This window comes from Mastigoproctus giganteus, chromosome 5, assembly GCF_048544385.1.
Source record: "Mastigoproctus giganteus isolate SK-2022 chromosome 5, ASM4854438v1, whole genome shotgun sequence".
Classification (NCBI taxonomy): Eukaryota; Metazoa; Arthropoda; class Arachnida; order Uropygi; family Thelyphonidae; genus Mastigoproctus; species Mastigoproctus giganteus.
This window is the reverse complement of record NC_143579.1, coordinates 198,656,420-198,668,712: the sequence shown is the minus strand read 5'-3', so window position 1 is coordinate 198,668,712 and position 12,293 is coordinate 198,656,420. Positions and strand designations below refer to the sequence as shown.

The window sequence follows — 12,293 nt, the reverse complement described above, 5'->3', positions numbered from 1 at the left end:
TCCCTTCTAAAACACAATACAAATCCATACCATTTGTGCTCTGACAACTTTTTCTCCAGTGTAAAGCTAATGGTAACTTTGAAGGAAAAGTCTGTCAGAGCAACAGGAACTATTACAGTATCACAAATAGGTCACTTGAGAGTTTGAATCGCGTAGGTTGGTGATAGATAGTTAAATTTATTATCTATTATAACTAATTAGAATTTACAAGTTCATGTACATTGAACTTGATAATGTAAGGCAGGGGTAGGCAATGAGTCGATCGCAATCTACCAGTCGATCACGGCTTTAATTTCGGTCGATCACAACGAATTTTAAATATATACTGCATTATAAAAAAGATCCCTAGAAGCTCACACATATGGTGAGTATGGGCTTGGCACACCCAGGGTCCTGAGCTGGATATAATCATTGTTCTCTTTCTCGGTGATTCCCTTCTACTTTCTCTCTCTCTCTCTCTCTCTCTCTCTCTCTCTCTCTCTCTCTCTCTCTCTCAGGGTTATTTAGAAATTTTTTTCTTTTTTGGCTGGTGTAGCAGAAGCCTCAGACTTCAATGCATCATATGGCTAATAGTAATAATAATAATAAATAGATTAGTCAAAATCTAAATATTATTATTGTGTGCCCACTGCATAAGCTTATTAAAATCCGTTGAACCACGTGACTATTTTTGTCGCCGCGCAGCCGCAGGCTTGTCTAGTGCAACTTTTCGCAGTTACGTTGTGGAGCGCATACTCATAGTGTATGTGTTGAATTTTTTATTTAGTTTACTTTAGATTAGTAACTGGACAGTACTTATACGTTAATTTGTTTGATTTAAAATGAATACTGTGAAAAAGAGTAAAACGTATCATTTTCATCAAGAGTGGGAATTAGAATACTTTTTTTTTTGTAATGATAAAAGAAAAATGTTGTTGTTTGATTTGCAATTCTTCTGTGGTTATACCCAAAAGAGGAAATATAGAAAGGCACTTCAACGGAACTTCATGGTAAATACCAATAGAATTTTCCACCTAACAGTGATCTTTGAAAAAATAAATTAAAATAACTTAAATCCAGATTATTCGCACTACAAAATTTCTTCGTGACACCTAATTTTACAATCTAAAGCAGTAACTGTAGCATCATTTAATGTGAGTCATCTTCTTGCAAAAAATGCAAACCATTTTCTGACAGTCAATTCACCAAAGACGCATTTTTAGAAATAACACATTCTCTTTTTGAAAATTTTAAGAACAGAAATGAAATTAAAAGTGCCCTTCAAGATTCAATGCGGCGCATCGAAAAAATGAATAAAAATGTAAGCAAATGATTGCGTGCTCATATCGCTAATTGTGTGTGTCCTTTTCTTTACAACTGGATGAATCTGCAGGTGTCAGTGATACAGCTCAATTGCTCGTTTTTATTCATATGGTTTTCGATGATTCTGCCACTAGAGAAGAAGTGCTTGGCATGGTTTCGTTAAAAGAAAAAACTAGAGGTCTTGATATATTTAACGAAATCAAAAATTTTATTGAAAAAATTAAATTATCACTATTTAAGCTTGTATCAACAATAACAACAGATGGAGCTAAAGCAATGACGTGGCATCTTAACAAATTCATCACATTGTGCCAAAAGGATGACGAATTCCCAGATATTTTGAGTTACCATTGTATCATCCACCAATGAGTGTTAGCCAGCAAAAAGATTAAATACTAAAGGTGTTATGGATATTGCTTTCAAAATCCTGAATTCCATCAGAGGACAATCTTTTCAAAGGAGAGTTTTCAAAATGCAACATGATGAAAATGAATCAAATCTCATATTACACACAGATGTGAGGTGACTGAGTCGGAGTAAGTCTCTACAGAGATGTCGAAATTTGCTGAATGAATTTAAAAAATTTGTTGATCAAAGGGGAGATGATTATAAGCAGCTACAAGATATACGGAATGGTTGTGTGATCTGACTCTTTGGCAGATTTTTCCAGTAAATTTAGTAATCTGAATTTGGAATTACAAGGAAAAAATAAAAATGTGGGTGACATGATTAGTAGTATTTCTACATATTAATTTTTGGCAATGGCTAAGGATCTCAAAGAAAAAAAATTTTGATCATTTTGCAAATATGCAAGATCATTGCAAAAATTGCCTGCTTTTGAATTTAATAGTGAGAAATATGTTTCTGAAACTGAGAAAGTTGTGGATGATTTTGAAACAAGATTCAGCGATTTTAAAACAATTGAAGACATTGTTCAATATACAGCAGGCCCCCGTTATAACGCGGTTCGCTTTACGCTGATTCGCTATAACGCTGTTCTTATATTATAACCCGTATCTGACTAACGCTGTCACAGATCACTATAGTGCTCTTTTACAGATTGCATTTTTGGCATACTTAATGAAATCGTTTCATTTCATGGAGTCGATAGCTTGAAAATGAATAGCAAAACAGCATTAAAACATTTCCTATGCCGACTTGAGAAATTTTCTCGCACGCTAATTTAATTGCAGTACAGTCACTTGTTACATAGTTACGAGATCAACATTTTAAAAAATGATCACGTATATTGCTTGAAATATTTGCGTTATATGCATTTATCCGAAGTCTAGTCATCACTCAGTACAGTATTAGACATTGTGCATAATGAACAGTTTACTTGAACATTGTATCATAATTAATGCAAACAACGCAGTTACATTTTCGAAGAGTTAATAATGGCCGATAAGAATGAAAAAGCAACGTCTGAGTGCAGTACGAAGACTATAAATGTAAGAAAAAGACTGAATTTGAAAATTAAAATTAGACGTTTTGAAGCGAATCAATTCCGGTCAAAGACAAGTGGATGTGTGCCATAATTTAGGTCTCGCAAGTTTAACTGTAAGAACAGTTATAAAAAAATAAAGAATTAATTCTTTATTTTTTTATAATTGTTCCACTGCAAGCAACTAGGGCTAGGCCAACTATTAGGATTGAAATGGAAAGACTTTAACTAATTTTACTGAAGATAATATCCAATGCAGAATTCAGTTAAGTTAAATATTATTAAAGAGAGAGAGAGAGATTAGCCAATATGATGATCTGAAGAAAACTCACCTAAAAAAAAAGAAAAAAAAAATGGAACCATTTCAAACTAGTACGGGCTGGTTGAATAGATTTAAAATCCAGGGAGAAGCCGCATTTGCAGATTACAGAGCCGAAATTTTCAAAAAAGAACTTGTTAAAATTATTGAAGAAGGGTGTTATGTGTTATACTTCTCAACAAGTTTTTAACATACATAAAGTGAGACTTTTGTGGAAACGAATGCCTAAAAGAAGTTTCATATTGAAAGAAGAAAAAAACATGCCAGGTTTCAAAGCGGCGAAGGATCGGTTGACTTTATTGTTCGGTGGTAACGCTGCGGGGGATTTAAAATTAATACCCCTTTTAGTTTATTTGGAAGAGGGCCAAAGTTCAACCGAAAATCGACACATTTTCTTGATTAAATTCATCAATTAAATTAAATCAATTTAGATCAATTAAATTCATGATTTTAATTGGAATTTTAAGTTTAATTTTGATACGTAAGTAGTTACCACCCACCTAATTATATACTATGTAATGCAGAATGTTTTATATGTACAAATATTTGAATATTAAATATTTTGACCAACATTTGTGCATATTTTCATTACCGTTTAGGAAATATCCTATGGCCCCGACCGCAACTCACAAATACATATGTTACCTTATGGGAATGTGGCGCTCGCTTAGCACGGATTCACTTAGCGCTCTGTTTTTACGGAACGAATTATCAGCGTTAAGTGGGGGTCACCTGTATTTCTTATTCATTTAATGTTGACTTAGATACGAAACAAATTGCAGAAAAAATTGCTGAGATTTTTCACATGCAGAAAATATTACATGAAAATGAAATGATTACATTGCAAAACGATATCTTCCTAAAAGCCAGATCATAAGAAAAAGACTTGGAAATATGTTTGCGCCGAGAAAAGTGCCCAAATGTAAAAAAATGCAGTGAACTTTTAAATTCCTGTTTTGGTTCCACATATCTATGTGAATCAGCCTTTTCGTATTTGAAACAAACAAAGAAATGTTCTACTCTTTCGGACCTGCATACAGAAGATTCTTTACGATCGGCTTTATCAGAGTATATCCCTGATTTTGAAAGGACATGAAGACACAAACTTAACATACATTAAAAATTTAAGTACGTATGAATTTAAAATAAGAATTCTGAATTGTATTTAATTTTCAAATTTTAAACAATGTTTTTCAATGCGTGTTGATTAACTTTTTTAACCATGTGCAATGAAATTCTTGAGATGGTAGATCGCGGCACATTTTGAAGGAAAAAAGTAGATCGCATCACAAATTAAGTTGGCCCCCCTTTGTGTAAGGTATAAAGTAAAACTAGATAATGCAATAAGTATCACTGCATTCAGGAATCAATTAGCTTATCATATATTAATTAATCAATTAAATTTATTTATCTTATTATTTTTCATTGCTAATCAATTAAATTGTATTTAAATGGAAATCATGCCCCAGACTAGAGCAGCAAAGCAATGGGCACAAAGTAACAGGAGTGCTGTGGCTTGGGGAAGAACCAAAAGGGATAGATTCTTCAATGCATCACAGTCTAAAAAAAAATGTGCAACTTGTGAAATGTCTGCAGACTTTCTGAAACAAGACATGATCTAGCCATGGAAGATGTCTTTGTGTGTGTTAGGTGGAGTATGTGAAGAAATTAGGCACCAACTCAGTGTTTCGATAGGCCTCGATGAGAGCTGGAAGAGTAGGGTAGAATTTTTCTCAGCGTAGTCTCTCCTGTTAACAAGTACATGATATCGAGGCAGTGTTTGTGGGTTGGAAACCTGCTAGCTTGTGGGGGGGGGGAGATTCGGAGACTAATAGATTAACAGTATCCGCAGGTAGAAGTGAAAGTGATTCTTGCACTGCTTCTACTGGAATGAGCAGCAGAAGCCTGGGGGAAGCAAGGCGCTGGGGATTCAAGGAATGCTGGGAGTCATCATGGAACAAGTAAATACATGAGCTACGTAAGGATAGCCAAGAGTAAGAACAAGTGCATGTATATTTGCAAGTACATCAATGCAAGGAGTATAGAAAATAAATCTCACGAATTTGAAGTGCTGGTCAAGACATCACAGGCAAGATATTGTTAGGATTTCAGAGACGTGGTGTCATACCAATATAAGGAATGCAAAATTGGAATTTGGTGAGTACAATGCGTATAGAAAGAACAGAGGTGATAGGAAAAGAGAGGATTTATGCTGTTAGTTAAGAAACACAAAATCTAACATAGTGCATCCAATTGATATGGGTGGACAATGCAAAGTTCAGACTTTGGTGTGACATAAGCACAGGGAAAACAAAATTTGAGTAGGAGTGTGTTATAGGTCTAATGACTTTGATGAGTACAACGAACAACTGTAGAGAGAAAAGATAGAGTGGGCAAGTAAATCAGTATGACTTTTAATGGGGTATTTTAATTTCCCATAAATTTACTGTAACTTTATTTCTTTGTTAACTTTTGTTCATTTATTGGGTTATTGTTTTCGACAGCAGCAGCATGTTGGTGATGCAACCAAATTGAGTGACACTCTTGATCTCATTATCAGCAGTGATTATTCATGCATTAAGAATCTGCAGATAAAGGAATCATTAAGTGGCAGTGATCACAGTGTAATGATGTGGGATTTACTCAAAGATGTAACTACCATCAGGGGTAAATGGAAGAATTTTTGCTTTTGTAAAGGTGATTGCGGTGGTCTCAGACAGTTTTTAAATTCTATACAGTGGAACCAACTGATGATGTCATTAACAGCAAATTCTAAATGGGAAGCATTCAAGGAATTAATCATAGAAGCTACTAAGCTTTTTATAATAAGTAAGAAATACTCTTTATCAGGGGTGGGCAACTTTTTTCGTCAGCGGGCCGAATGAAATTTTCGTATCATGATGCGGGCCGAATGAAATTTTTGCATCATGATGCGGGCCGGAATAGATTGAACGATTTAATAAAAAAAATCAGAACCTAAAAAATGTTATATTACTTGAATTACCAAATTATTAATGTATTTTTTAAAAAAAATCTGAATGTCCAATTATCATTGAAAATGCGGCATTCAGCATCAATTTTTCTTTTTTTTTTAATTGGCTCATTTTATGGGCTATAAATTATATTAATTTAAAAATTGTAATATTTAGAAAAGGCATAAAACATAAAATATCTCGCACCAATATTATTTTTTTCAATAAGAAGTCAAACCCAAAGGAACTTCGTTCGATCGATGCTACAATCATAATTAGGAAATAACTCTTTGACGCTGCGTAGAATCACTTGGTTTCTGTTGTACTGGCCGCGATTCCCGATTGAACCGAATTAAGCCGAACGTTTACGCCGAGTGTAGTCAGGTATGGATGTTCTATATTTATGCATTTACCAAGGGGGCCGGATTCAACATCGTTGCGGGCCGGCTGTTGCCCACCCCTGCTCTTTATGGTATAGGCCTAAATGTAGTAAGATTAACTAATGAGACTCATGTCAGAGAAGAAAAATGCATGGGATGCATATAAATTATCAGGCAACACAGAAGCCTATGGTACATATAAGCTAGTCTGTAATCGAGTCACAATGGAGGTTACGCAAAGTGAAGGCAGATTACAAGAAATCTTTGGCAAAGGATGCAAAGAAAAACAGCAAAGACTTCTTTACTTTTGTAATCTCTAGAAGGAAGAGGATGGATGAATCAAATTGATCCACTCAATATTGATGGCTTGATTGCTGATGAACCAGCTGAGGTAGCTGACAAACTGAATGAGTATTACGCATCCAAATTTATGCATGAGGAATGTCTATAGGGAAGTGCAGGCCAGAAGCTTATCAAGCTCTAGCAGGGAGCTAAATGATTTTGTAATAACTGAGAGGAAAGTGGAAATAGTTGAAGTTAAACATAAGAAAGGCACCTGGGGTGAATGGGACCCATTCAGTTATATTAAAGGAGGCAGGAAAGGGAGTAAGCAAACCCTTAGCCATGATTATGAGAGCATCCTTGGACTCGAGAGAGGTCCAGACCGGAGATGTGCAAATGTAACTCGATCTAGAAAAATTAAGCATATGGACTAAGAAATGACTATTGAGCATTAACATTAACAAATGCAAAGTACTGTGCAGTACTTTGCATTTGTCAAGTAATCCCAGATTAATGTACCAATTGTATGGTACTACATTCAGGATAGTGGAAAATGAAAAATACTTCGGGGATAACTGTGCAGTGCAGTGCAGACAGATTTCAAGTTCTCTAAGCAGGTGTAGACAGGCTGCCAGTACAGCAAATAGGGTTTTGTCAATGATATACAGAAATTTTGCTAGTAGGGAGAAGGGGGTGATTATCAATTTGTATAAGGCAATGGTCAGGGTACACATTGAGTACTACATATAGGTTTGGAGGTCTCATTTTAGGAAAAATGTAGAGCTGCTGGAATGAGTACAGAAAAGGGCAATAGGGCAATGAGATTGGTGAGGGGGAACAAAGGGGTGCACTTACCAAAGATGTTTAAGTTCTGCAAATTGCAACATTTGGGGACTAGGCACTTGCAAGGTGATCTGATTAAGATGTATAAGGCTTTGAATGGATTGAGCAAGCTCAATGCTGATGGGATTCTTCATCTTACTCAGACTATGCACATGAGGGAGCATAAATTCAAACTGAGGAAGGATGGTTGCAATAGATGTGCATATTAACTAATGATTGCTGAATTAATGATTGCTTGATTGCTGGAAAAAACTTCCATCTGAAGTTATGGAAGTGGCACTCTTACCAAAGGTAAGACAAAGGACACCACTTGAATAAATTCAAGCAAGAACTAGGCAAACTGTTTGAGGGAACAGATAAATGAAATAGGAAGTTTATTTATTTATTATTATTATTTTTTTTGGCTAATGCTGTATAAGATTGCTTTCTTGTATCATTTGCCACTACTAATACTAAATACTAATAATTTTGGCTTCATGTTAACATATGAGATGAGGCAGCAATTCATTGATACTGCACTCCTCTCATATTTTAGTGAATAATAATAATTTCTTATGCAAGATTTATTATGAGTAAATAATTTTCAGCCCGTATCATACAGTGTCCCCCAACTCCCACATCCAGGAAACACTATCTAAAACAGTCATGTGACAAGTGAAGTGTTTCTTATATAGTGTTTCGAAATTACACTACATAATAAGAAATTATTCAATGAGGTTGTAAAACATCTTACCTTGTTTGCATGGCAGGTGTCACAATATAGGAGATTGGCATTTACTAGCACGATTGCAGGATTCCCACACTGTAGTTGGCACAAAATGTCTTGAAATTCTACAGATCTAAGAGAAAAATGAATAACACTGAATGAATAGTTATAGGTAACAAGCTCTGAGTAGTACCCATTCTCTTTATTGGATCAATAATATTTCCATAAAAATTAATTCTTTTTTCCATAGATTTAAGCAGACAGCTAGCATTCTAATATAAGTCAAATTACACAATGAATTACAATTTTTTCACATTTTTGTACATGATTAAACATTTTTGATGTGCACTGCAGAACCAAAAAATATTTGGATACACACAGATATTTGCAAAAAGAGCTTTTAATAATTCAACATATACTGCTGAGTGTTTGGTGTGACATACACACTGGGAAAACAAAAAAGAGAGTAGTATGTTATAAGTCAAATGACTGTTGTGAGGACAATGAACAACCATACAGAAAAATAGAGTGGGCCAATAAACAATGTCTTATAATGGGGATTTTAACTTTCCAGATATTGATTGGAACTTTCGAGTTGGTCACTCGCACAACAGAAGCAATTTTATGGGTTTATTGTATAACTGCTTTCTACAGCAACATGTCAAAGACAATAAGAGAAAGCAACACTGTTGATCTGATTACATTGGTGTGCAAAACTTAAGGACCAACACTATTTCTAAAGGTTACAACCAGAATCTTTACTTACGGTACTCTTTACTGATGAGAGTAGATTCAGTCTCAGAAGCAATTCTGGACATCACCTAATCTGGTGAGAGTTTGGCACACAGTATCACCCTGCAAACACCACTGTAAGAGATCGATATAGTGGTTGAGGTGTTCTCATCTGGGGAGGTGTTATCTTGGATGGACATACACAACTCCACATACTGGAAGGCCGTACTGTAACCAGTGCACACTACTGTACTGAGGTAATCCTTCCCCATGTGCATCTGTTTCGAGGTGCCACTGACCCCCAAGTTCATGTTAATGGATAACACCACATCCCATTGCACTGCAGCTGTTGATATGCTTTTGGAAAGTGAGGACATTGTTCATATGGATTGGCCTGCCCATTCCACCGATCCAAATCCCATCGAACACATATGGAACGCTCTGGGGAGATGGCCAGCGGCACGTCCACACCCACTAGAAAATGTTCACCAGCTGAAGATGGTGCTGACAGAGGAATGGACAATCTTACCGCAAGAACTTATCAACAACATTGTTCTAAGTATGGACAGGCGGTGCAAAGCTTGCATCGCCATTAGGGATGGCCATATCTTCTACTAAGGACCACCTCTTCCCTTTGTTCCATCTTTGGCAGTGATGCATCTGTATCATGGCAGCCAGTGCTATGTTGCCATTTTTGAATAAAGTCCCTCTGTACCATTTTGTTTCCGTTATTGTGTCCGTGTTGTTTCCTTCTTCATTTCTGTACCTCACAAGGGTCCTTTGGTATGCTTTTCCCATATCCAGGCCACTCCTATGAGAAGCTACAGGTGAAAACCTGACTTGTCCTTAAGTTTTGCACACCAGAGTATCAGCAGTGACACTTCATATATATGAACCATACTTAAGTACTGTATCATTTTCAAAATTACTATCCTCATCGGCTGAGTTTTTTCTTCCAAAAAATTGACTTTTCTGAAAATGTAAGGATAAAATACTAAAAAAAAAAAAAAATTAAAAAAAATTCATTCTACTGTCCTATTTACTTAGTTGCTCGTCATATACCAGGTAGTGTAGAGGTTTCACTGCAAGAACACCAACTTTTCCTGTCGTGAGCAACGATCCTAATCTCCAGGCCACTCCTCTCTCCGCCATGCTGCTCTGGCTGGATGCTGTCATCCCATTTCACACATGCCCCCCACCCCTTGTCCATCATGCTGCAGACGCTTTGGCTTCCCAGACTAAACATGGAAGCTGGTTGTCATCCATCCTTACAATATGGCCACACCATCGAAGTTGGGCTTCTTCGATCTGTGTTTGAAGTGGTTTTAAGTTTAGAGCAGTCAGTATAATTTGTTTGCAGATTTGATCTTGTCTTGTCTTCTGGTCCACTCTACAAAGATACCTCATCTTGGCAGCTTGCAGTTGGCTCCGATAATGAAAGGAAAGGGTCCACGATTCATAGCTGTATGTCAAGTGGTACGTACGTGGACTTGTACACCACTGATTTGGTCCACCTCCTTACTGCTCCTTACTCGGTTTATGGCAGGGTACAAGTGTTCTAGGACTGCAATCCTTGCATTTGGCTCTTCATCTATTCAGCCATCCTTGCTGCTAGATCCCAAATACTTGAAGTGCTGGACTTGCTGAATGTTTTCCCCATCTAAAGTGATCAGATGGCATAAGGTTTGTGGAAAATTACCATTCCACTCTTTGCCAAAGCTTCCTACTATACATTCAGCTAATGTTGAAGATTTTCCTGTGACTTGGTTATCAAAACCACATCATTAGCAAAAGCAAGATCAGAGATGGCAACAGGCCTCATCATCCAATTTTCAAGCTGGAAGTACATGCAGGGTGCCTTGAAGTCCTTGATGATGTCATCCATGATGATGATAAAGAGATATGGGGAGAAAATGTCTCCTTGCCTCATGCCCAATGTTGTCAAGAATTCATCTGACTTTATGTTACCAGTTCTCACATGGTTGCAGCATTGCTTATAGTAACTCCTAATGGCAGCTACTAAGCTTCTACTAACATTTTTCTTCTCCAGCACTCTCCATATTTCACAATGGCAACCTGTTGAACATCTTCTGAAGGCCGAGGTAGCAAATATGTACTTCTGAGTCATACTCAATAGATTTCTCAATAATTTATTGGAGAATAAAGATAGGACCTTGTGTCCTCCTTTCCTGTCTGAATCGACATTGGGCCTCCTCCAGCTGCCCCTTCACCTCTTTTCTGAACCTCACTTCCAGTATTTGAGAACACATTTTCCTCAGTACTCTAAACAAGCAATTTGTCTCACTTGTTTTTCACACTCGTGGTTGTCACCATTTTTAAAATGGGTACAATGACTGATATATCCTAGTCTGCTGGCATCTTCTTACTCTTCCATGCCAGCTGCATCACTTGCAATAGAAGATCTGTCCCTACGTTGCCCATATACTTCACCATCTCAGGTGTTATGCCACCATGGCCAGCTGACTTACTAGCTTTCATTTTTCATATAGTCACTCAACTCTGCCAGACTAATATCATTCTCCTCGCTAACTGCATCTAAAATGTCATCACATAAGCTGGCTCACTCATTATCAAAATCTTCATAATCCACCAAGAATTTATGGAAATATTCCTTTCACCTATTCAGGGCAACCTCCTCACTCAGAAGTGAACCTTTCTTTGATTTGATGAACTTCAGGGAACATTCCTTCTTTTTCTTCAGAAACTGTAGGACAGTTTCTGGTTTTCTTTCTTTGCCATTTCCAGAAATTCTCTGAACTCATCCCGTGACTGACTTTGCTGCTATGAATGGCTGCTTGGCCTTTTCTCTCTGTGCCTTGTATTCCTCATAATCATGTCGTACTTGAAAAGAGGTACTCTTTCCGCTGAACCTTCTTGTCCACTTCAGCTTTCACAGATTCATTCCACTTGCTATTTGTTTCTTCTGTGGGCAAACTCTAGAACGCCCACAAACTTTGCTTGCAGTATCAAGTATCAAGCAGAGTTGCCCTGAAGAGCATCCACACTGCCTCCATGTCCTCAGCCTTCCCAGTATTTAACATCTCAGTCTCTGAGTGACTACCTCCTGTTATTTCTGTTGAATGTCTGCCTCCTTCTTTTGCAGAACTTCAAAAGAAGCTCCCCGTTACTCTTGACAGTTTCCTCTTCTTCTCTGCCAATAATGCTTTCCCACTTCTGTTTCTTTTCCAACTTTTCCATTCATCTTCACAAGAACAATGATGTCACCTCTTGGCAGTGTATCAAGTGTTCTTTTCGGCTGCTCAGAGTATTCATCCTTCACTTCAGTGTATTC

The 12,293-nt window shown here is 36.9% G+C and overlaps 1 protein-coding gene across 7 annotated transcripts in view; it reads right to left on the bottom strand.

Moving 5' to 3' along the window:
- LOC150085990 (protein GUCD1) overlaps positions 1 to 12,293 on the bottom strand; it is a 272,649-nt gene that overhangs the window by 81,652 nt on the left and 178,704 nt on the right. For all 7 annotated transcript variants that reach the window (XR_016546950.1, XR_016546949.1, XR_016546948.1 and 4 more), the window contains one exon: positions 8,276 to 8,381. Coding sequence is in view for 3 of the 7 variants with exons in the window: in XM_090373639.1 (XP_090229765.1) it covers positions 8,276 to 8,381 (106 nt within the window). In the remaining 4 variants the exon portion in view is untranslated. The remainder of the gene's footprint in view (positions 1 to 8,275; positions 8,382 to 12,293) is intronic.